This window comes from Xiphophorus maculatus, chromosome 11 (genome assembly GCF_002775205.1).
Source record: "Xiphophorus maculatus strain JP 163 A chromosome 11, X_maculatus-5.0-male, whole genome shotgun sequence".
In the NCBI taxonomy this organism is placed as follows: domain Eukaryota; kingdom Metazoa; phylum Chordata; class Actinopteri; order Cyprinodontiformes; family Poeciliidae; genus Xiphophorus; species Xiphophorus maculatus.
This window is the reverse complement of record NC_036453.1, coordinates 19141259-19166203: the sequence shown is the minus strand read 5'-3', so window position 1 is coordinate 19166203 and position 24945 is coordinate 19141259. Positions and strand designations below refer to the sequence as shown.

At 38.3% G+C, this 24945-nt stretch overlaps 1 protein-coding gene across 1 annotated transcript in view; it reads right to left on the bottom strand.

Annotated features, from left to right (window-relative positions):
- Positions 1 to 14373, bottom strand: part of LOC102232201 (disks large homolog 4-like) — an 84514-nt gene extending 70141 nt beyond the window's left edge. Inside the window, exon 1 of the mRNA XM_023342450.1 lies at positions 14271 to 14373. Coding sequence (XP_023198218.1) covers positions 14271 to 14300 — 30 coding nt within the window. The 5' untranslated portion in view covers positions 14301 to 14373. The remainder of the gene's footprint in view (positions 1 to 14270) is intronic.
- Positions 14374 to 24945: the final 10572 nt, after the last annotated feature.

Sequence of the window (24945 nt, the reverse complement as noted above, 5' to 3'; positions counted from 1 at the left end):
GTTATTAACAGACATCTGCAAAGCACTGCCCAAGTGAACATTTCACAGAGCTATGTTTAATACTCCATTCAAAAACAGATAGACATGAAAGAAAGAAAACCAGCCTATAGGTTTGCTGTGCCCTATTCATATTGTACTGTACTGCAGAAGAATGTATGATCCTGGAAAAAACATGCCCAGCCAGATCTACAACAGTATGGTTTAGATCAACGCGTTTCCACCTAATATAATGCCACAAAGTCTAAACCAAAATTCAAATGAGAATCTGTGCCAAGACTTTAAGCTTTATGTTCGCAGGCCTTTTTCATCCAATCTGATTCAGCTCGATCTATTTTACAAAGAAGAATTAACAAAAAATTGAGTTTGGTAGAGACATTTCCCTTAAAAGACTTGTGAAAATAATGGTCTACTTTGAAATGGTCTATCACATAAAATCCCAAATAAATATTTTGAGGTTTGCAATTGTAGCATGATAAAATGCAAATAAAGGGGAAATAAAGTTTTGTAAGTCACTTTAGTGAAGGTGACACCATATTCGTTTTCATTCATTTTATAATGAGGTTTTATAATTTCATGGGGTTGTGAATCCGTAAAATATGTTACTTTTGAGACTTGAATGTACCTTTTAACAGGTTCCCTTTTCTCTCATTTCATTCTGTTTAGCCCACCATTCTGGTTTTATTTATGCCACAATCAAAATTTGAGTTGTTTTGCCCAGGGGAGATTTATTGAAACACTCAAAGACAATACAAACAATGTTTGTATGCCAGTTATCATTCCTACCTCAATTAATTATTGTTTTAATGGTTGAATTTGTCTGCAGTTACTTAGCATTTTCAGCTGTTTCACGGGGAAAGTTTGGTTGTGTGAGGGGATAAACAGACTAAATGCAGCATGACCCCATTTGACTGTTTTACAGTGCGCTGCTGTTGCGTGATAGATGGATGATGACACCTGCAGACGTTAGGCCCAAAGCCCTCTGGACCTCAGCGACACACCGAGCTGTGGCTTCGGCATCAGCTTCTCTGACAGTAACTGGAGACTATTGGAGCACATCGTGACATTTCCATCTGGGACAAAGCCCGTCAGAACAGTGTCAAACACTGCGCAGCTCACCGATCCAACCACACAGGCCCCAGTGCTTATTTTCCGTTCTCCTTATTCATGAGCATCCTTCCCCACCACCTCCACAGAGGTCACCCTCCTACCTTCACGCTGTGGGCCTCACATTATCAACACCCCTCAATGCCAGGACTCCCTCTATATCTCCCCATCTCTCCCTTTTTCTCTCATCTCTGAGTCCTCCCTTCCTCCTTTCATCTCCATTCTCTCCATGATGATACCCCTGCCATGTTGTCATGGCAACAATCGGGCCCTGATTGCTTGGTTGCTTGGCAACTGACATCACCTATAAGAGGAACATGAAGATACAAAGCCGGAGACAAACAAGTCACACTAACCATCAGTGCTTGTGCTTAACTGTGTTAAGTGTGAGCAAATTTGGATTTTTCTCCATGCTGACGTCAGCTGACATTGCTTTGCTCATCGTAATTTTAATAATTTTCAGACTGAAAGCCACAGATGGGTACTGAACATAAAGCAAATAATTCAAAAGTGACTCATACTCTGAATTGTCTGGAAATCTTTCGGCTCCTGTGAATGAAGAACTGATGCAATATATCAGTCACATGAAGCCTTTCACCTACGAGGGCACAGACATTGATGTCTCTAGTGAACACAGACCCAGTTGGTCCTAAAGCAGCATAAACCTGCGCTCAGATAGTAAACCGTTTTCATGGACGACACCAGCAACTGAAACATGACCATCCCTCTGAGCAAGGTTGTCATGAGCTCCTGAGCTGTAGTTTTAATATCATGCCACAAGATGTCATTGTGTGCTGCATTGACAAAAAAAAGACAACCCGCTCTCTTTTATGAAAATCCGTTTACAAAGGCAATGTAAATCCTTTTCTAATGGATAATATCAGCAGCAACATCATATTTGTCAATGTACTTTTCTTTTCTTTCTAGAGCCTCACATCGTGACACATAGCAGCCAGCAGGCACAATAAACACCTGTATTGTTTGAAATGGAGAGTCAGAGCTCTAGTCAAAAGAATCTCAAAACAGCTCTGGCAGTATGAAAGTTTTTCATAATTCTTTTCATTGCTTCTGATTTTGATTATTTATCGTTCTGTTGACACAAGCACCACAACAGTTAGTTATGTTTCTTGTCTTGCAGGCTCATATTTACACCATTAGTAACTTCACTCAATTTGGGATGACAAAATAGCCAGCCTAAACCACCCATGATGGATCTAAAGTGTCACCTGTCATATGAACAGTTTCAGAAAGCACAGCTCTGCTGACAGCCAAAACATTTGATAAGATTCTAAGTCGGATCTGTTTTCAACATGATCTCCTAGAAGGTCGGGATGGAAATCTCTGATCTCTATCTGATATACACATCTGGATCCACAAACTACGATCAGATACATTTAGGATTCCTCCTCATCAACCAGGGGTTCAATTAGATAAGGTTTACCTTCTCGTCGTCGATGCATCTCGATTTAAATTAACTTAGCTGAAAAATATATTGTTTGTATAAATAATTTTTCATTCATAAAAATTAATGAAGCAATTCAAATTGTAACAATTTATTAATGAATTGCCATTCATTTCATAGATAAGGGATCTTTACAAAAATATGTCAATTTTTGAGTGGGAAATGTTAGAGTGTTTGCGGCAGCGTTGTCAGTTGCTATAGCAACGACTCTGCATAGCATAGCCGATAAAGAGATTGAGAAAAAAGAATACCAGAGGTTTTGAGTTATTCTGCAACGGTTTTCTGCGCTGCCTTTCGCTTTTGCTGTGGCGCACTGCACTGAATTAATACCTATATTAAGGTTTCAGGTTTCAGTTAGTCAACCGAATTGTTGTATCGCGGCAGCGCGGCTATGGATGGCATATAAAAGAATAGTCTTTTTCCGTCTAGCGTTATGCGCATGCGCGAAATTTCCGTGGGGGAAGGGGAGGGGGTGCGTGAGCGGGCGTGTGTAAGCAATAACATGCAAAGGGTCCAAAGCATCTATTATGGCTTTTGCGGGAATGGAGTCAATAATTGCCAATTGTCCGTTGAAAAATTATGAAATCCTGGTCTCACCATGTGTGGAACTGAAGGAAGAAGAACGACGTGAATCTGCCTCTGAAGACGGTGAACTGATTGGCATCGCCACGATTCCATGTGCCGTTTTAAGTGAGTTGTAAGGTTAGACCTGGTTCCAGTGTATTTGACAGCAGCGTGGCACACTTTACAAGTCGCATTTGCCTTATCAAGGTGTCCGTTTCTCGTATAAAATTCATAGTGTTGCCAAACCTTAGATTTACAGTGTGCAGGTGAATGCATCGATTCCCCTGGCTCCGCCATGTTTGCTAGTTGTCGTGATCACTCACGCGCGCCTGCCCGCACATTTTCTCCATCTTGTGGCGGTTGGCGACACTGCTTTGCGGTCTACAAGAAACGCTGTTTGGTCAACAAGTTGTTTTATTTTACTGTATTTTTTATGTTTTGCATAACTATCGAATTTAACCGATACAGTGAGGTAAAATCCTGTGTAATTAGATTTTTCATTATTATTCAAAGAAATTTAAAGCTGCCTTACCAACGTGTTCCTATCACGCATGCGCATGTCAGTGGCTCAATGCAGACCGGTTAATCTGCCCACCACTACCAGAAGGAGCATCTCTTTACTTTGCTTTTGCTTAACATCAATGATTTATGAGTTCTGTTGAGCATTCATCTTGAAACCCATGCACTGTTTAAAAAGTATTCATGCTCCTTGGTGAACTTCCCCAATCTAAAGCCTTTTAATGATGTGATGATGTAATATGATTCCATTATCCCCTTGATTTAGCTCCAATCATTTTTTTTAATCCCTTCTTTGTTTTCTGTCCCCAATGACATGGGATAAAACGTTCAAATTTGGTCTTATCTGACCGGACCAACTTCTTCTTCATGTTTGCAGTATCTTCCTGATGACTTGTGGAAAATGTTATTTTTTTTCCTGTGTAGTCTTTTATTTTTAAATGAAGTATTGGACTCTCCCTGGACTTGAACATATTTAGCGCAGTAAAGATTAAGATATTTTTTCTAGAATCTAAATTGGCTTTACTTACTTGTTGACATCTGGGGGCAATTGGTTGAGCAGAATTTTATTTAGGAGCACCAGAATAAATAGGGCTGATTATAAAAGCACGTCACAATTTTTACTGAAATTTGTTTATGCTTTGAAGTAACATACACTGATTACAATGACGGCTGTAGAGAAGGGTTAGTAAAAACCTCTAAAATTAGAAATAGAGCAAAGAAAACATTCTTGTAACCATTGTGTCCTCAAATTATTTAAGCGTTCCTCGCGGAGCGGCTTTGAAGCAAAAAATACCAATGAAGCAATGTGGAGAACAGATTGGGTTGTGTACATTTGACAAAGAAAAGCTCCTAACAACTGCCTCGGTGGCTCATATGCCTGGTGGGATGACTGGTATAATGAATAAACTAAAACATTTACTCGTGGCTAAAACATACAGCAAGCCCCTCTGTTGGTTCTGCCAGTCTAAGTTGGTGAAATGAGACTGTTGATGAGCATTTGTGTGGGAAACGATGTCTTTCTGACTCAGCCACCACCAACATGATAAAGTTTTGAGGTGTTTAATGCTTTAGCAACATTCTCAACAATGAGGTTTCTTGAGTATTACACCTTTGGTGTCGCAGCAGCGTCACACAGTATTCTTCAAACAAGGTTGCAGTTACAATGCACAACAGCACAGAAGCCACTTGTGCAGGAGCACGACACCGTGTGTGTGGATTCTGTCTGATCATGTAGGTGTGCCTTTCTTTTTCAGAAAGAGGCAGAACGTGTGGGCGAGTGGTGCAATATGCAGTTAAAGAAGCAGGGAAACCATTTACAACATTTGTAGTTTTCAATGTTTCTTCAAAAGAAAGAGGCTACACTTACAGAAAAAAGAAATTAGGATTTGGGAGATTTATGAGAGCTTGCTAAAATAGTCATGCTATATGAGCCTTTTCATATTTTGCCACATGTCACAAATTTTAAGGTTCTGGATTGGGATTTTATGCCACAAACCGTTATGAAATAGAGTAACATAAAGAAGAAGAGAGTGCGATTTTTTTTAAATTTAATCTGCATTTCATAGAATAATGGCAATAATTGTCATGATTCACTGGTGTTTGTGTATTGGCTTTCATGTGCTTTGTTTTCTGATCATTTCTGGGGAGTTTATTGCCATTCAGTTCATTTTTCTGTTATCATTAGTTTTGTGTTGGGGTATTGCCAAGAGTTTATTCCGTTGTGTTTAGTTACTTCTTTCTTGTGTTCTTGCTTCTGTCCATTTTGGCTTGTTAGGCTTTTTAATATATCATTTTGTGTTTCAGTTCAGTTCCCTGTCTATTATCTGTGTTTTTTTGTCTCCCTCTCTCAGTCTCCTTGCTTTCACGCTGCCACAGCTCTTCCACATTCACCCTGATCAAGCTCACCTGGATCCAGTGTCATTCATCCCCCTTTCCTCGTAATTTATTCTCCTTTGTTCATTGTTCATTGCTCGATTCTTTTGTTACCCTCACAACTAGTTCCATGCTCCGACATCTTCATGCCAGCAGAGTAAATCTTTATTTTTAGTCATTAAAAACTCCCTTGACCTCTCTGCCTCTGGTTCTGCCCGCATCTGGGTTTTACTAAAGACCAAATGATAACAGCAAAGCTATTATTGAAAGAAAGCCTTTAGAAGCACCTCTTGCTTTAATGGCAAGAGGTGCTTCTAATACAGACTGCCATATGCCAGCGCCCAGAGCACTGGTTAAACAAAAAGACGAAATTTGAACTTTTATGTCCTACATGCAAAGTGGTGTGTGGTGCAATCTAACACTGTACATTATACCTACAGTGAAACAGTGGTGGAAGCATCATGCTGTGGGGATGATACTGCCACAAATGCCTGTATTCAGATATATAAAAGAGCTTGTTCCACCACTTTTCTGTGGTTGCTACGCGAGATGGACCGATCCGATATTAATATCTGTGTCGGTCCCAATACTGAAAAAAATTCTAGATTGGGTGTTGTGACAATGTGCTTGATTCATAAAGGCAGGGCTATTCAGTATAATTCTGTGTTGTGTGCTCTGAGCAACATTATGCTTTATTATTTATTTTACATCATATTTAGAATTCCTTATTGAACTTTCTCAACCATTTGAAACATATTATTACTTGTTGACCAAGGTCAACCTATTGTTTTTGTCAGTTTGGGTTCTTTATTATGATTTATTGTACCTAATTGCACTAACTAAGCCAATTAAAGTTGTGTTGTTTTTGAAAGTATGACCCAACTTGTGAAACTACTGGTGTATTTAAATATTATTTACTGATTCAGAGTTGGTAAATACATTTGTATTTCAGTACATCTATGTATGTACTATGTATGAGGCAAGAAATCCCACTTATTAACCTGACAGGGCACACCTATGAAGTGAAAACCATTTCAGGTGACGACCTCTTGAAGCTCATCAAGAAAATGCAGAGTGTGTGCAAAGCAGTAATCACAGCAAAAGGTTGCTACTTTGAAGAAACTAGAATATAAGGGGTATTTTCAGTTGTTTTACACTTTTTTGTTTAGTGCATATTTCCACATGTGTTATTCATAGTTTTGATGCCTTCAGTGTGAATCTACAATGTCAATAGTCATGAAAGTAAAGGACACTCATTGAATTAGAAGGTGTGTCCAAACTTTTGGTCTGTACTGTATGTGTTTAAAAAAATGTTTTAAGTCAATTCTGCACTGTTTTTTTGTATCAGATCAGTATCTGATAACATCAGACGGGACTGAAATAATACATAAAAAATGTCACTGTCACCCTTAGTGACTCTGTTATTTTCTATTGGCATGTCCTGTCAATGGGAATGGGCACCTAGTATTATTAGAAAAAATTACATCACACAACATATGCCTGATGATACTGAAGTTACCATCTGATTGGGAATGAGTTGTTCATGAAATAAGGGATGTTTTCAGTGTTTAATAAGAAGCTTATTTTGCATTTGTCTATGTCTAGATACATTTTTAGTATTAAAACTTTTAGGGCCATAACCCAACTATTGTAGTTTCTGTATTGTTGAGCACACCAGAATAAACACTTCACCTACTAATTTTGAAAAGAAAAATAAGTACATATATAGTTTACTTGTCTATAAGTCGCAGCTGTCCATATTTACATCAAAACATATCCATCTGGCAGAATGGCCCTGTCAAAGTCTAGACCTAAATCTAATTAAAATTTTGAAGCAATACTTGAAGCCTGATGTTCTTAATCTAATCTGATTTAAATCAGAATGGACCAACACTTGGAGGTTTGGAGTGTCAGTTAATACAAATGCACATTTTTCAGATTTCCCTAGCAAAAAATTATAATAAAAAATATACATGTATCCTTTTCCTTTCATTTCCTACATTTCTGGAGTTTTGAAGTTTGTGGTTGTAATTCAGCAAATTATAAAGTTCATACAGTATTTGTTCTTTTGTAGAGTACTTTTCATTTCTTTTTATCCACTCAGCAATTTTCTATTGTCCAACAGAAGTGTTAATGCCACCAAACTTGCTGTGGGGGTATCCCTTCCTCCTCTCGCTCTGCCCCTAGAGTAACTTGACAGGATCAGTGTCTCTGTGGCTTCATGTAAAGGCCTGATGGACGCCCATGCCCTTGAATGGGGATCATTTGAGCTCACTACTGGATCATTAATCCTGGCTCACTGCAAATTGTACATGTAGCATTGCACACTCTTGGAAGGCTGAGCGCAGGGTTTTAGCTTCACTTCTTGTTGAAAAGTCTTAGATGCAGCAGCCGTAAGCTTTCCCACCCTCATATGCACACAATAACATATTCTGGAGAAATAAATATTCATATTAGTCGACTGGCAACCGAAGATAAACACAAACGCAACGGGCCAAAATCCACTCAAGGAAAGAGAATGTAGCCATACATGAAGCCAGTAAGATGTGCAAAGGCTGCTGACTTTGAATACATCTTGGTGAATGTATAATTCATAAGAAGAAGCACTAACTGGAGTAGGCTGGAAAGTGCTGAAGAGGAGGGCAGAAGGTAAGTATTGAGTGGAGAGAAGGGAGAAAGGGAGTGAGAAGGAAAAAATAGGTAAAATGAGATAAAGGAAGGAAGAGTCTGGAAGAGACGACAGAGTGAGGGATTAAGCAGGTGAAGGAGGCAGAGAGGACAAATATATTTTTTTTACAGGAATTGGAAATGTGAGAGCCGAGGAGTGGAATGAAGGTGGCAACAAGAAGAGGAGTGATAATGAAAGAGAAACAAGCTAAACAGGGCTGGAAAAATATAAATGCTGTAAAAATGTACTCCATAGCCTTGTTCTCACACAAACAAATTTTTCTGCTGAATGTTTTTAGAAAACAGAGGTGGGATCAGATTTTGTGTGCTTTACTTGTTCTGTCCTCCGAAACATAAAACCATCCGTCTCTGACTCATTGCCAAACGGGGAAAAAAAGTTAAAGATACGTCAAGCTCACAACCAAATATAAATCCTGTGACGTCTCTTCAAAGCTGATATGCACTAATATTCCTGTTCTAAGTGTTATGTAACATCACTCCTCTGCGAGTCACTGGTATAATATTTAGCAGTTTATTGGGTTTTTTTGGTCATAGATTTCTTTAGTGTAGGAAGGAGTAGAAAATTACATAAACTGGCAAAAAAAAAAAAAGTTAGATCTTAACAGAAACATTCGGTCTTCATGTTTAAGGTGTCAATGACACCTAAGGAATATTATATATATATATATATATATATATATATATACTGTATATATATATATATACGTATATATATATAGGTGAAGTCCACCTCTTCACCACAGATGAAGAAGTGGTCTTTTGTCTGTGGAATTACAAGGTACTTATAGTTTAGCGCAACATCTGCTATTCTCCCTTTTGAGATACAACTTACTTCCAAGACTAAATGTTCCAGTAAATTCACAATGTTTTCTTGTGTTTAGACCTGCATTACACACATTGGGGTGTGTGTGTGTGTGTATACAAACTACTCTCTCACCCATCCCCTGGATGGCTCCTCATCTCAAGTTCAGGTCCTCTCTATAAGAGAGGACCTGAATTGTGAGGGTTCATCTCAGTATCTTAGCTGTTCCTAGGACTGCGCTCTGGACTGAGATGTCAGATATTTCTCCAGAGTAGGGATCATACAGACTCTGATGACCATGGGCACTAGAGTTGCCTTCATCTGCCAGGGTCTTTCTAGTTATTTCCTGAGCCCCTTAGTAGTTCTTGTGTTTTTTTATTCCTGATGTCTCCTTCATTTAGGATGCCCACATCGATAACAGCTCTCATCTGCTGCTGATTAAGAAACACAGTGTACGGTTGGTGGGCCATTACCATCTTGTCTGTTTGAATCTGAAGGTCTCACAGAATATTAGCACAGTCATTCTCTATCACCTTGGGAGGTGATTCGTAGGGAACGACCTGGGGGTTTCCAGTTTCCTGCTAGTATCGTACACCTAACTGTAAGATGTTGGATTGTTTCTAGGGCCTCTTTGCATGCCTGGTATGGTAGATCTAGACTTCTATTTCTTTGGTGCTCAAGGTCTGCTCCTGGGCTGCTATTGTCAGTGCCTCTGTGCTGTCCTTCTGCCCAGCCCTTTCTAACCATTGGTATCATTTGGTCATACTAGCCACTTAAGCTATCGGTGATAAATCTCATGCAGTGGCTTTTCCTCCCATGATGATTCCTTCTTCTCCTCCTCTTCTAGTTTCCATTGTCTGAGACATTGACTGAGTGCTTCATCTTTCTGGGCCATTTTCCTGATGTATTCTTGGAGCTTGGATATTTCATCCTGGATGGTGTCTTTGATACTCACTAGTCCTCTGTGCAAATAGTGAATCACCTATGGATGCTGGATTGAAGGTGGACTCCAACATGGTGAGTAGCTTTTGTGTTTTAACATCAGTTACCCTAGCAGAGTATCTGATTACCTGACTAGGTACCTGAGCAAGGCATGTCTGTTGACCTTGTTCCTGATGTTTAGCTGACTTCTCTGAACTTTTATCACTTGTTGCAGGTATTTGGAATACCACAGACAGATGACCACCACGAAGAGGTGGCCATCTGTCTGTGGTATTACAAGGTACTTATAGTTTAGAGCAACATCTGCTATTCTCCCTTTTGAGATAAAACTTACTTCCAAGTCTAGATGTTCCAGTAAATTCACAACGTTTTCTCGTGTTTAGACCTGCATTACACACATTTTTGTGTGTGCTAAGTTCACTGAAGGCAAATGAAGGTGTCTAAAAAGCAATATTGATTTCTTTTTGAGTTTTCACAAATAGAATTAAGTGTAGAATAATACAGTTTGAATTGAATCAGTTTTGGTATGTCAGATTTTAAACATGGAATGATCAGAAATTGAAGATGTGTAGCAAAACATACCAGTGAACTCACCTTTTAGTTTAGCATCAGACCTTCGCTACATTAACTATCTCCAATCCACTATAACAAGACATGCAAATCATATGTTGGAGAATTAGGCCACAACCGAAAGAAAGTTTTCTATATTTTGGAGCACAGTTGCTGTTACATGACATAAGGGTTCCCAGATGGGAACCTATTACTTTTATATGAACATCACTGCCAGACAAGCAACAAATGCACTATTTTTAAAGCCTTTTAGGAGGTTCAGTTGTTTTTTTTAGCTTGGATTCCAAATGCAGACATATGGAAAGGAGAGACCAGCTTCTGCAGTTCTACCTTTCAAGGTGAAAAGCAACTATTTATTTACTAAAATATATTATTCAGTCATTTTATTATGCTAATTACTGTGTGCAAAGGAAAATTTAGGCTAAAATACGCAACACTTGTCTAGTGAGTGCTCGGCATGAGCATGCATGTAGCAACAGTAGAGAGGATAAACTCCCCTTTAACAGGAAGAAACCAGAACCTGGCTTGGTAGGAGCGGCCATCTGCCACGACCGACTGGTTTGAGAAGATGGAGCATACACACACAAAAAAAAACCCCAGAAGAACTGATGTAGGATTATTTTTAAGTCAATGACTTCATGCAATATGCTGGGTTTCCTTACATGGAAACTTTTTAAACTAATTTGAATAATAAGCTTATCTTACTGTACTGTTTGACAAATAGGATCAATTGGAATGTATTTATGATTAAATTGAAATTATTTTTTGTAAAGTGCCTCAATACATATGTTGTGAATTGGCACTATATAAATAAGCCGAATTGAGTATTCATGATTTAAAGATGTGCTAAAGAAGGCCACAGACTTGCTTCAATTTCTTTTATTACAAAAGTCACCGCTTAGTACAATAGTGATTTAATTCATTTGTCACTCACTGGCTCATTGTGCCTTCACCCACACAGTAAAACTTTGTGCACAGACCTTCGCAGGGGAAGCAACATTGTTCACATAACCTGTTATACAGTATGTGGGTGTCAGGGAACAGCTCACTCGGGGAGCTGCTTACCCATCAGCTGCTACATGATGGCAAGCTACACACTCCTTACCTGCAATGCAGCCGGCATTTATAAAATTTTGATAGGTCACTGTATACTAAATAATTTGTGAATTTGAATTCATTCAACTTTGGCATACATGTATCTAAATCTCAACTAGCCTTTTAAACCTTTTAAAAGTAATGTTTGTTTAATTCCACACAGTTAATTGTTCATAGTATTTAGAGTTTTGTGAAAAATAAAGCCCATCATTTCTATATCTTAACAAAGGGCTAGTTTGAAGATCAGTCAACGCATTCCTTAACATACTTTTGTGTGCTAACTTGCTCTATTATAAACTGACCATCTGTCTCACAAGTTCTTGGCAAAAGCCTACTCCTCTTTGCCAGCTTTACAGTAAGTCCTTTCTCACTTTGATAGCGATGCAGGATTCTGGAACGGGTTTGGTGAAATATCCACTGCCACCAACTGTGGTCTTTAACTCACAGTTGTTATTGGGGGTTTTTTGTCTGCCTTTTCCATGCATGTACCCCTGGAACCTAAAACCTTCCGTACTATGCTTTTAAACTGGACTTTATCATACTGGACTGTTACGTAACAACACAGGGTTACCATAAGTGGTTAACAGAATGCATGATTCTCAATATGGAAGTTATTTCAGCAGGAAAAAGATCTGAATTAATCTTCAAAATTTCATATATAGCAACTTTTTCACAACCTATTATGTTAAAACTACATAACAATAAATGTTATTGAAATTTTATGTGAAACAAAGTAGCGCATACGTTTACAGAGAAAAGAAATGACTTAGACTTAGACTTAGACTTGTACTTTATTGATCCTTTGGGAAGACTCCCTCAGGAAATTGAAGTTACCAGCAGCTCCCAGGCAAAAAACAAAGATAACACACAGTAAGCAAAAGTGCAAAAGAATACAAAATACAAATTAAATACTAAGGTACACACCAAATGTGAGTAACCAAAACCTTAAATTATGCAAGAAAAACCTTAAATTATGCAAGAAACAAGGAATAAGAATTGTTTCTTGCGTAATTGCATAAATGTTGCTAGAGTAAAAATCTGAGAAGTGTGGTGTGCATTTGTTTCAAGTGCTATTTATTCTGATGTCCTTAAAACAAAATCCATGTGTGTACTCTGAGATCAAACCTGTGTTTCAAGTCTTTTGCCGCTACTAACAGGTTTTCTTCCAGTTAAACCATTCCATATTTAGCCCCATCTTTCTTATCCCTTCAGATGAAAAGCATTCCCACAGACTGATGCTCTCTCCACCATGCTTTACTCCAGGGCCATGCTCAGTTTTAGTTTTTATCACATATAGTGTTTAATATGTGGACCCAAATAAAGAACATTAATTTCTTCCACAGGGTTTATGTCTGTATTTACTAATCAGCTGACTCAACTGCAGTTTAAATTTAGGGTATTTTCAGATTTTTGTTTTAAAAAGTGCAGGAAAATTATGCTAATCCTAATCCCCCCACCTCACATTTCTCCTCTACTTTGTGTTGGCCTATCACATAGAAACCCAGTAAAATACCTCTTTTAGTTTTAATGTGACAAAATGTGAAGAAGCATCAAGGGTTATGCATCCATTTGCAAGGCACTGTGTGTACTTCTTTAAAACTGTACAGTATGTCTGCCACCTCATCTGACTGCACCTCCTTATCTAAGTTTAACTGACCAATATTCTCTGTTGCCACGGAAACAGAGACGTTGATAAGCAAATGAGTATGCCACAGTTAAGCACAAATTTATGTAATGCATCCGAAAGCACCAGCTGCACTCACGTCTGTGCTACCAATATGAAATAAGCACAAATGCAGGGAAAAAAAAGAAGAAAAAACGCCTTTGATGATCACCGCCTTCACACAGCTGTGAGAGCCTCTGTGCATTTTTATTTGTTTCCGACTTTTTGTCATCACTTCCTGCTGGTACCGGCGCTCAGGTGCAGGTGCTACGGCGTATTGCTCACTCGCTGTTGAATCAGTTCAGATGTAAGTGTGAATCCAGTTGAGACTGTAGCTCTCTGAACACCGTCTGACCCCTCAGAGTGTCAGGTGTCACCCTGCATCAGAGCTGCACTATTTTCTCTTAGTCAACGCGGTAGACCACAGCACTGGAGATGCTGAGCAGTTGTCTGTAATATAACACATCACTTATTTGGCGTGGTAGAAAAAGTGCGCCGTGCGTTAGCTCTAGCTTTCCGGATTAATAGAAAGCGGTGGCGAATATCGGGACGGCATGCAGAATTCCCACCCAGGATCTCTTCCTGACACATCCTGCAGCTCTGGCTTCACAAAGCCACCGCAAAGCACTGGCTCTCTCTGCCCTTAAAACATCCACGCAGGTCAGCCAGCCCCGGTGTGCGAACTCCTAAAGCATGACACCAAGTAGGAGATGCGGTGAGAGTGGGAGAGAATGTCATGCAGAGAGGGAGAAATCAAAGCATATCCAGTCCACACACCTTTGCTATCTCAGCTCATTCAGCGCCTCTCTGAAATGTCCAAATCCCGAAACAGAAACCAAAGACTGAAACAATTTCCAAGCTGGAATATCTATCTATGCAGATGGCATACCTCTGTAATCAATTAATGTTTTTTTCCAGTTGTGGCACCTCTCACTCTCTTTCACTCACACAGAGCACGAGCGTGTGTAGGAGACAACAGATAAGCTTACCTTTGTAGTCACAATGCAGAGGCAGTCCATGGTACTTAGAACAAAATATTGGGGTGTATCTCAACCCCCCCAACCCCCCACGACAGAGGGCTGAGACCCCACGCCCCTCTCCCCAGCCTGCCCCACTCCTGCGCTCTCACTCTCGTCCTGCCTTTCCCCCCTTTTCTCTCCTTCCGTGAATCTCTTCTTTGACTAACTGAACCAGCGAGGGAAAGAGAGGATGGAGGGAGGGGGGAAACATGAAAAGGGAGGGGGAGGGCCACAGGGAAACAGAGAGAGAGAGAGCAATGAAAAGAGAGAGAAGAAGGAGAGGAGAGAGGGTGGTCTTTGGAATTTAGCAGGAAAGGGAAGAAAGAATGGAGAGAGATGGAAAGGTGAGGCGTGTATCCGATATCCAAAAGGACAGGTGGTGGAAAAAGAATGAGGGAAAACAAAAAGAAAGAAGGGAGGATGGAGATGGAAAGCAGAGGTGGTGGGGTTAGCGACGACAACAACCAAAAAGAAAAGACAGGGTTTGGGGAGTCACAGTGTGGAAAGGGAGGGAAACAGAGAAAACAGACAACAGAAGAGCAAAGCAGCAGAGGATGGAGAGGAAAAAGCGAGGGAGGGGGACGTGAAGGAGAAGGAGAGTGGGTGAGCGCATGCGAGTGTGTGCATGTGAAGACAGAAGGAATTAGACCGAAAGCAAATGTGTTGAGGAGGAGAGTGTGAATTACATATGCATCACAGAAAAAGACATGAAGCACCGCGAGAGCTTCTTAGACAGGAGCAAATCCCCCTGAAACCTGAGTTTGTATTAACCAGATGAAAACGACGACGAGAGGCTGAGCACACCGAGGTTTATCTGCTTGTAGGAGCACTCTGCAGCTGTTGCCTTAGCAATGCTGCAATGTGCCTGCCTCAGACTGTCACATGTGACTGTGCTTGTGTGTAGGTGTTTGCATCCTTCGTCCATTAAATTTTAAAAAAATCAAGTGTAAAATCGCAGAAAATCACATTCAGATAATCATTAGACTGGTACCATGATCTATATCTAACTACCCATATTAATGTGACTTCCACAAACTACTTAGGCTCTGTATCTTTTCCGTTTTTGTCATTTCTTTCATCATGATAACTATTTTGCAAAGTTTCATGAAAATGCTGCAAAAGTTAAAGCACTTTTCTTGCACCACTCTGCCTTTAAGACTGCGGACTGTACCACTCTGGCAAGAGCAAAAAAAAAAGAGGGGGGGAGACATGTGCTCTCGTGTCTTTACATCATCAGATCTATAATTGGACATCACCCATCCTCGTCCCCACTTTCCAGCTCCCGACAGCGCCGGAGCAATGGTGCAGCAAAAAAGCAATTTTAAATGATGACCACACATTCGATCCCCCAGGGCAAATAGTAGAGGCTTTGATCGAAAATGAACAGTGCAATACAAACACACTGGCATCCACAGATGGCCAGATCCTGCAGATGGCCACTGTTACAAAAATACTTAGAGGCATGCTTTTACAAATGTGTGAAAGAGGAAATCAAAGGAATCAAAGTTACTTCCTCTTTCACTTTTTTAGGTAGCCTTTAAAAAACTCTCCAGTGATAATCTTCCTTAGTGTGATTTTTGAACAAATGACACCATAAAAATCCAAAAATGTCAATGTAATTAGCTGTAATTAGTATATATGAGGTGGGACATGCAACTTTTCAAAGATTTCCGCATAAATTCTGAAGCATTCAAATTGGATTGGAGAATCAAGTTTCCATTAGGCCTTGATGAATACTGGCCATGGACGGCCAAACTAAAATATACAATCTTAAAGACAATGATGGTCACAAAAAGTTACATTTAGCTGTCTTTGTTTATGTGCAATTTCAAGTATCGTATTAGAAAAGGTCTTTGGAAACATATTAATTTTAAAAGACTTCCTCAGAAAGGTAGAAAAGGCATGAACAAATATAACAAAATATCAAATACTATACCTAAAACACTTAGATCTATCATATCTCATGCACATTTTCATCATAGATGGTACCAGATAGCACCAGGTGATGCAGCAGAAACATCATTAGAGCTTAAAAATATCCTTCCTGGAAATATAAGCCATGAGCACCTAATCATGTTTGAGAATTGAGAAGTGAATTTGGAAGAATACATAACTTTGAACCCCAGTTGTTTATGCCAGATTTTGCCGTCTCATCTATATGCTGATTCAGTGGCCGTTCTTGCATGAATGCTCCTCTATCTCTATATTATTAGGTACAATAAAAGAGTTTTTTGTCATATTTTGACAAAACTAATGATACTCACTTTTTGTCTTCAAATCACACCTTGTTTTAAAGAAATCTGTTATAAATGTAGTATATTTTTGAAAAAGCTTAACCAGTCTTTGCATTGCGGGCTTTGTGCTGCCTTTTATGCAAGATGGTTTTTGTGACAAAAAGACAAATATCGTACATTTTGTGCATCTTAATAGTCTCATTTAAAAGTATTCAGATCAGTTTTGCCATATTTTAGATTCTGATGTAACAATAATTGTCCAGATTGTTCAAAAAAGGCCAATTAAATTGCCTTTAAATTTATTCCCAAAGACATGATGTAATAGCAGTTATTTCTATTGTTAATGTTATTATTTGTATTTGTTGGTTGAAAAAAGTGTGAGGACAATTGAAAAGAGACTTAATAAATAATATAAAAGTATAATTTTTAGGCTTAATATTTGTTGGAGCAAAATTATATATTTTTTTCCTACTTTTGAAATTAAGGAAACTTTAAAAGTTCTACTAGCTCATTTTTAGGAAACCTGTATGATACAAATCATATGTTTTTTTGTTTTTTTAACAACTTAGCCATAAAGTGTCTTTATTGTCACTACATGTTCTTGTAATCTATGCAGACTACTGTTATTGCTGTCATTACTGTTATCTATGCTACAGTATTATAACAATGAAGCAAATTCCTGTAAAGTGGGTTATCAAAAAAAACAAAAAACGAGCAAAATAGTTGTCAAAATAAAGAAAAATGAACTTGCTCAAGAGGACTGTGATCAGTTGTCTGACGCTTGATGTGACGCAACTAGTGGAATCTATTTATGGAAGTCTGTCTTTTTGAAGGCAGATTTAATCTTAACTATATAACCATTAACAACAAAATAGCAGAAGCAGATAAAACTGGACCTGAAATGTTCTATAGGTCTAAATATGGTTTGTATAATTTTACAGAAAAGTTATAGTTTATCTAAACCATCTGATCATCTTGTTAGAATCACATCAGTCTAATGTGACTCAGTTTTATTGAGAGAGCCAGCAGAGGTAGTTAAAGTAAGACCTCATACTTTCATCATATAACATTTAATATTTCCCACCAGGCTTTAATGCCTTGTGACGACTTTATCAATTATGTATTTAAAACCTTACTAGTGTGACATCTTTTTCTTTCTCGATGATCTTTGTTGGAAACCTTTGGTCCGTTTTGAATTATGAAATAATCAAGAACGAGAAAACCCACTGAGAGATTACACTACTGTTTCATTTTCCCAGCAGGGAGCTCTGCCAGCCTCCAGTATTACACGTGAAATGCACATATATGTTCTTATTCTGATCAACGGCAAGAATAAAATCCCCTGACAGGTGAAATTCATTATAGATTCACATCAAACTGTAACATTTTGCCAGAAAAACACAGTGTCCTGGCCCCCATGTGGAGATTGCTGTGACACATGCCGCCCACCTAAACACTGTGGCAGACCACGCACTCCCCCCAATGGCGACTGCATTTCCTGACACCGTCCACCACAAGGACAAAATCCCCCTCCACAACTCAAGAAGCACTTTGTGCCTCGACCTCCACACTCCCCCACATGTAATATTTATCACTGCCTGGTTTAGATCCTGACAGATCCACATGCACAGACAGTTCGTGAGGTGAGAGGAGTTTTATTTAGATTTAAATAAAAGATTGAACCGTTTCAGCTTGGTATTTTAATAAAAATACAAAATGGGCCCCGCTAATCAGACAGTGAACATTCAGATCTAAAGGTCTCAAAGGAGCTACACCATCAGACCCTACAAGACAGCCCTCAGACTACAAGACCCAAGATTTAATGAGTCATAGCTCTTGGCCTTTCATGGACTTATCATTAAGCAGAGTTTAAATGTGAAAAAAATATTCACTACCCTTGAGCTTTTCAGATTTTATCCCATAATAAAACCTTATACTTTACTGCAGTTTCATTGCAGTGTAGTCCATAGTTGTAAAGTGGAAGAATAAATATATATATAAATATTTATTTGTATTCACCCCCTAACTAAGAACAATTAATTAATCCAGGTAAAAAGTTCTGTAAATGTTAAAGTCCACCACTAATCTCAGTATAAACAGTTGTTCTCTGAAGGTTTCAGAGGTTTGCTAGAGTAAACAAACAGCATCAGGAAGACCAGGGAACACATCAGACAAGCATCAGAAAATATTTTAATATTAGCACAACTGCAAACATAAAGACATCCTCTTTAAACAGAGAGGAAGGGATAAGAGAGCAGAAAGTCAGGAAACTCCTGGTAACTCTGGATAGTTAGTTAGTGATCCACAGCTCAAGGTTGACAAAATGAAAGCTGATTGATAAACTGTTTCAAATTCTGTACAAGTGTGGTAAAAAAGGAAGGACAGGAAAACTGGTGGAAGTTGATGGACCATATATTTTGTTCTGCTGCAAATGTTTAATATGTAAAATCGGAATAAAAACAAACAAACTGAAAAAAAACTTAATTTTTGAGAAAAACGGACTTCTAATTTGTACAAAAGAGAAGACAGCTTGGGTTTTGAACAACTCAAATTGAACTTTTTACCGCTCAACTTTTTGAGTTTTTGAACTGCGAATCACCCATAAGAGCTGATGGAGGTAAATTTAGTCAATTTTGTTTGCTGATCAAATGATTGGTGCATCTCTGCTCTTGACTAAAAAAAAAAAACATATAAACTGCTTACAAGTAATCTGCAACGTCCAGTTACTTTTACAGTTTTTTTTCTCCATGAAATGAAAAAGTAAAAATCTGTGAAGTCGAATGCCTTGACTGTGTTTTTCAGAACTTGATTAACAAACAAAATATTTCAGCTATAAACTCAAAGGTGATCATGATTTTGCAAAGGCGATAAAAAATAATATATTCAGAGGTTACATAATAGCCCAGCAATAACAGGGACTGTTTTTGAGCGTGTGCTGTGAGACAGAGAATAGGTATGCTCACATGATCTAACGTGGCTGACCTCTATACAAGATTAGACAATTGTGCTGTGAAGTGCGCCAACAGTTTTGACTTCACGTATTCGTTTACAAAACTTTTTTTTTTTCCTTGAGGTACATTGTGTACACTTTATGTTTTAACTTACCAAAAAATTTGTCTGTGGAAAATTACATAACACTGATGAGGATTATGTAAAGGAGGAGAAAGTATATATCTCCAACCAGCAAGGCTTTTCTTTCCCATATAAAACACCCACTCTTACGCACAGGCACACATACTTACACATGCACATGCTGTTAAAAATATATCATGCTACAAGAAGCAAAGAGAAAAACCTCTCCCTGCGGACGAGCTCGAATGCTGAAAGCAATTCAGCTGGTGTAGACAAACCTCCATTATGATAGTCCTTTAATAAAACTTCAAAAGCACTCACCCAGAAATATGCAGAGTCCATCCTGCTGTGCAGCTTTGCTTAAAGACTTAAGAGTTTTTGGCTCTAATGGTGCGCTTCTGACCCGAAAGTAGGACAAGGACGAGCTTTGGTCATCTAAACAGGCTGGACCCAAGCAGCGCATCCAGATCATGGGGCTGCTGTTTTGAACAGTGGCCTACTTTTACATTAGGTGGGGCCACAGGCTCAGCATTTATCACATCTACCTTTTTAGCTCATCAGAAGGAACACAGCCACGAAAATACGTTCCTCTCCTTATAGACGGGTTCAGTTTTTGCCTTTTTATCACATGCATTCCAGCACAACAAACATTAATATCAAATATAAACTTAGTAAATACAAAACAGTTTTTAAACGATGATTTCATTTATTAAGCAAAGCAAAAATATATACAGTATATATCAAGCCAACCTCGGCTTGTGCGGAAATGTAATTTCACAAAATGTATTTTTTTCCCTAAAGTGTTGGGCGCCATCACAAGGTTTTTTCAGATTTTCACAGAAGAAAACAATATTCATAGATGCGATTTTGACCAAATCTTCCTCTTATTGTCTAATCATGGACCTTAAACTGCTGAGTTTTGGATGTTCTTTTAGGTTTTTTTTTTTGTTCAGCTCTCCTGCATGAGCCTGCATGCACCTTTACAGTGATTTTGGTTGGCTGGCCACTCCTGGGAAAGATCGCCACTGTTTCATGTTTTCTCTCACTGTGGGTCACTGCAGTACCAAAGGCTTCAAAATGGCTTTGTCGCCCTTTCCAGACTAATAGACGTCAGTGACTTTGTTTTTTTTTATCTGCTCTTGGAGCTCTCTGTGCGTTGTTTTTGGAGATCTTCAAGCATACCTTTGTCTGAAAGACTCTAAACACAAAAATGATATAAGACAAGGGAGCATTTATATATTTACTTGTTTCCCTTAATAGATTGAATTGTCATTTGAAACTTCATCTTGCATTAACTCAAGTCATCGTTGATATTAAAATGTGTTTTGTGATCTGAAATATTTTCAAAATACTTTTTGAGAATCTTCATTTATTTGGGGAAGATAAGTCCATTTCAAGAAATGACAATAACATTAGCTTTTATTAAATGATTGATACACATTTCAGACTTTTACATGCAGACTAGCTCTGTGCCAAAAATATTCATCTTGCATAAAAATGTAGAACATTCCGGATTTGTCAGGGACAGGAGACACCCACAGGTGGCAGCTCACTAGCTTGAGAAAGTGCCAATTTCTTGGTGTTGCTTAGAGGGTCGTCACTGTTAGGCGGGCACAGCTGCTCTCTTTATTCCAGCAGCATACCATGCTCAGTGCAGGTGATGTGTGCAATTCACCATATGTGCGGAAACATGCTACAGTTTGGATTCTGGGTATGGATTTGTGTGTCACAACACAGATGGCCACTGATGGTTGCTGATGTACGTCAAATTAGTTTCTGAGAGACGTAATGAAGACTGCCTCAACAGATTGCTTTTGATAGTTGGTTCATACGAGCAAGCTTGGGGTTTGTTAGCGGTGCGTCGATACACCTGCTGCGACAAACCTAAAAATATAAATATATTTTTTGATGCACTGATAAAAGCACTGGCTTTACTCTGCTTCTTTTGAAAAAAAAAAGTGTCATTAACAAAAACATTACTTATGCTTTCTGCAGCACTTGGCATTTTGATATTATGCAATTTGAACTTTTAAATCATTTTTTACTCACACTTTGACTCAGATATTTTGTGATTCTTTCTGTATATATATATATATATATATATATATATATATATATATATATATATATATATATATATATATATATATATATATATATATATATATATATATATATATACATGACACAACTGCAAAAATCACTCAAAGATAAAAGGTTAAAAATAAAATCTGAAGAGTGTGGCAAGCATTTGTTATATTCTTACATGTGTAGAACCAGCTTTCATTATACTTACAAAGCTGCAAGTCTTTTGGGATAATTCTCTATCAGATGATATTTTATGCTTTGCAAAATAGTTTGAGCTCTGTCAAATGGCACATCTACAGATTATATGCTTGCTTTAAGTCTGGGCTTTAACTAGGCCATTTCAACAAATGAATATGATTTGCTCTTAACTTTGATTTTCTGTTGTTCTGGCTCTATGTTTCGCCTCAAGATTATCATCCTGCTGGAAGGTGAACTGTTGACTCAAAGCAATATTATGTTAACCCAACTTACGAGCTAAAAATAAACTGCCAACATCTGAAAGAAAATGATACAACAGAATGGAAATGATAAAGTGAAGAATTACTACTTTAAAATTTTTTTTTTATTTAGATTTACATACAGATCCAAACATACACTCATAAAGAAGTCAATTGATAATATTGACTGATTCATATAGTGCGCTGATTCAGCTTGTTCACAATTTGCAATTTAGCATGTATTTTATGGAGTTTTTTGTGATAAACCAATACAAATTAGTACTAGAAGGAAAATGACTTAGGATTTTTACATTTAAAAAACACTCATCACTGAAATGCACAACGTCTTGGTGGCTTATCACATAAAATCCCAATAAATTAGGTCAAAGTTTGTTTGTATTGTGGCAAACCCCTGAAACGATACAAATGCTCCTGTAGAGCACTTTGTTAGTCATCCCATCAAATAGGTGATTATTAGCAGAGCTACAGGTCTGTGGCAAACAACTTAATCAACTCTTTTATTGGGTTAGCCAGTGACAAAGTCACAGAGGATAAGAAGTCTTTAAGCCCAACATATTTTATTGTGATGTCAAGTGGGCATGAGAGGCAGCCAGAGTCTCGTCTCCTCCTCTTTGCTTTCCTTCATAGCCTTGACAACATGTAGTACAGTGACATGTATCCCATAGCTTCCTCTTGTGCAGACAGGCAGAGAATCTGTCTGACCGTCAGACTGAGCCGTGATACCACCAAGCGAAGCAAAAATGTAACTCAAGCCGTCCCTGCGGTCCTTGATATGCAAGTGGCTGGTAGAGGTAAACCAGGCTGCAGCATAGAACATCGACAAAGCGTCGTGGGCGTCATGCACATGCCGGCAGCATGAGTAATACATGGAAATTGGCCTAAAAGGATCATTTGTGTTTCTTTGTTCCTTGCCGATCACATTAATAAGGAAGATTTGTCAAATGCAAACAGAATAGCTACCAGACAAAAAAAAGTGTTATTTCACTCGGAATACACAGATCAATACACAAGAAGCACCATAAAAAAGACTCATGTTTCAACAGCTATCTCACAGGCTTGTTAACTAGCATTTGGCACTCAGACGCAGCAAAACCAGTCGTACATTGGACAACGTACTATGCTGACTAACACTCGCCTTGCTTGTTAGCTTGCAGTAACCTTTCCTTGCTGATAATGCCCACCAACCCACAAGCTTGCTAATTAATAGGCAGCTGGGGACTTCTTAGGGTGCTAATGCATTCACTTGTCCACTGCAGCATGTAATGATATAGCTCACATTCGCCCTCATGGCATATCAGCATGAGTAAGTAGCTGGTGGTGGGAGTAAAGCCCTAATGTTAATCTGAAAAATACACCAGAGTAAGAGAATGTTTCTGGGATTATGTAACCTTGTGGGTACAATGTATGTGCTGATGTTGGTGTGGGATGAACACAGCAAATGATTATACACACAAAGTTGAGGTTGATGTCACTAATTGCAGAGGTACAACATTTTCAGAAACTGCTTTTACGCAGAGGTAACATAGATGTCCCATTGATACTTTCTAATTTTTGCCTAAAACCAGAAATTTTGATCCATACAATAGTACATTGAGAATATTCTCTGTTATATACAGCAGCTGTGAAGAGTAAAATGAGCTTTTAAAGAAGATGTTCACTGAGATATGAAGAAACACAGAAGACTGTCTGGGCTGGTAATGCATGGAGTTGAACACCATCTGCTGGTCAATTTCTGAGTTGCTGCTGAAGATTTGATCTGAGTTGGACACACATGATTGTTGTTGGTATTAATTCGTAATGTTTTGAATACCTGCAGCTTGCTTGTACGATTTTTGATTGTTTTCTTTTTTTAAACTCTTTTGTTGCTCAGCACTCAGAAAGGAAAGGGTAGATGAAGAAGGGGAACACATGCTGCAAAGGCTCAATAATCAGGAATTAAATTCCAGCCTGCTAAAACTAAAATGCGGAGCTCAACACCCTTCATAATTGGTGCACCCACTCTGCCATTATGCCATATAGCACCCCATTTCTCACTTATTTTTCATGCCACTTTTTTCAACTCGGCTGAAATCTTTTTTTTTTTCATTTTGTTTTGTTTGTGTCCAAGGCCCAGGTTTTTTTTTCTAACACCCGGTACACTCTGTCAGAATTTTTTTGTTGTTGTCGCAGAAGAGACTAGAAAAGATCTACTTGTTCTTCATAGTCTGTTAGACAATCTGATCAACCTTTTCAAAAGGATAAAATAAGAAATTCAAAGATGGTAAACCCTGCGTTATTATTATTATAGTCCATAGGTTGTATTAATGATTTTAGTTCACTGGTTGACACCGGTTTCAGTCCAAAGACACATTTTTTGCCCCTTTTTCAATTGGATAAAATTCCTCTAAAGGCACAACTGACCCCTAGAATTAAAAGTTTAATGAGCCACTATTAAGTACTAATAAATTCTTTAAAGAAACATTGAAGCCGCTCTGTTTTGTCTGCCTTCTAATAACATTAGTCTGCAGACATTAAGCCTTGTTAAATTTAAAATAAAAATACATCTCAGTTCTGCATCATGCATCAAGAGCCACAGTCAATGACTGAAAGCAGCCCTGACATCAAACTGGGTTTTTACTTTACTGCTCAATATTCACACTTAGATCAAAGAATTTGTCATAAAGTAAATATAAAGAGGCAGTATTTAATATAGTGCTACATAGTCTGTCTAAAATCTGTTAAAGTTCAATATTTTGTCTTTTTACATGATGACCTCGGTGCCCATAGCCTTTTATAAACTGATTATTTTAGGGG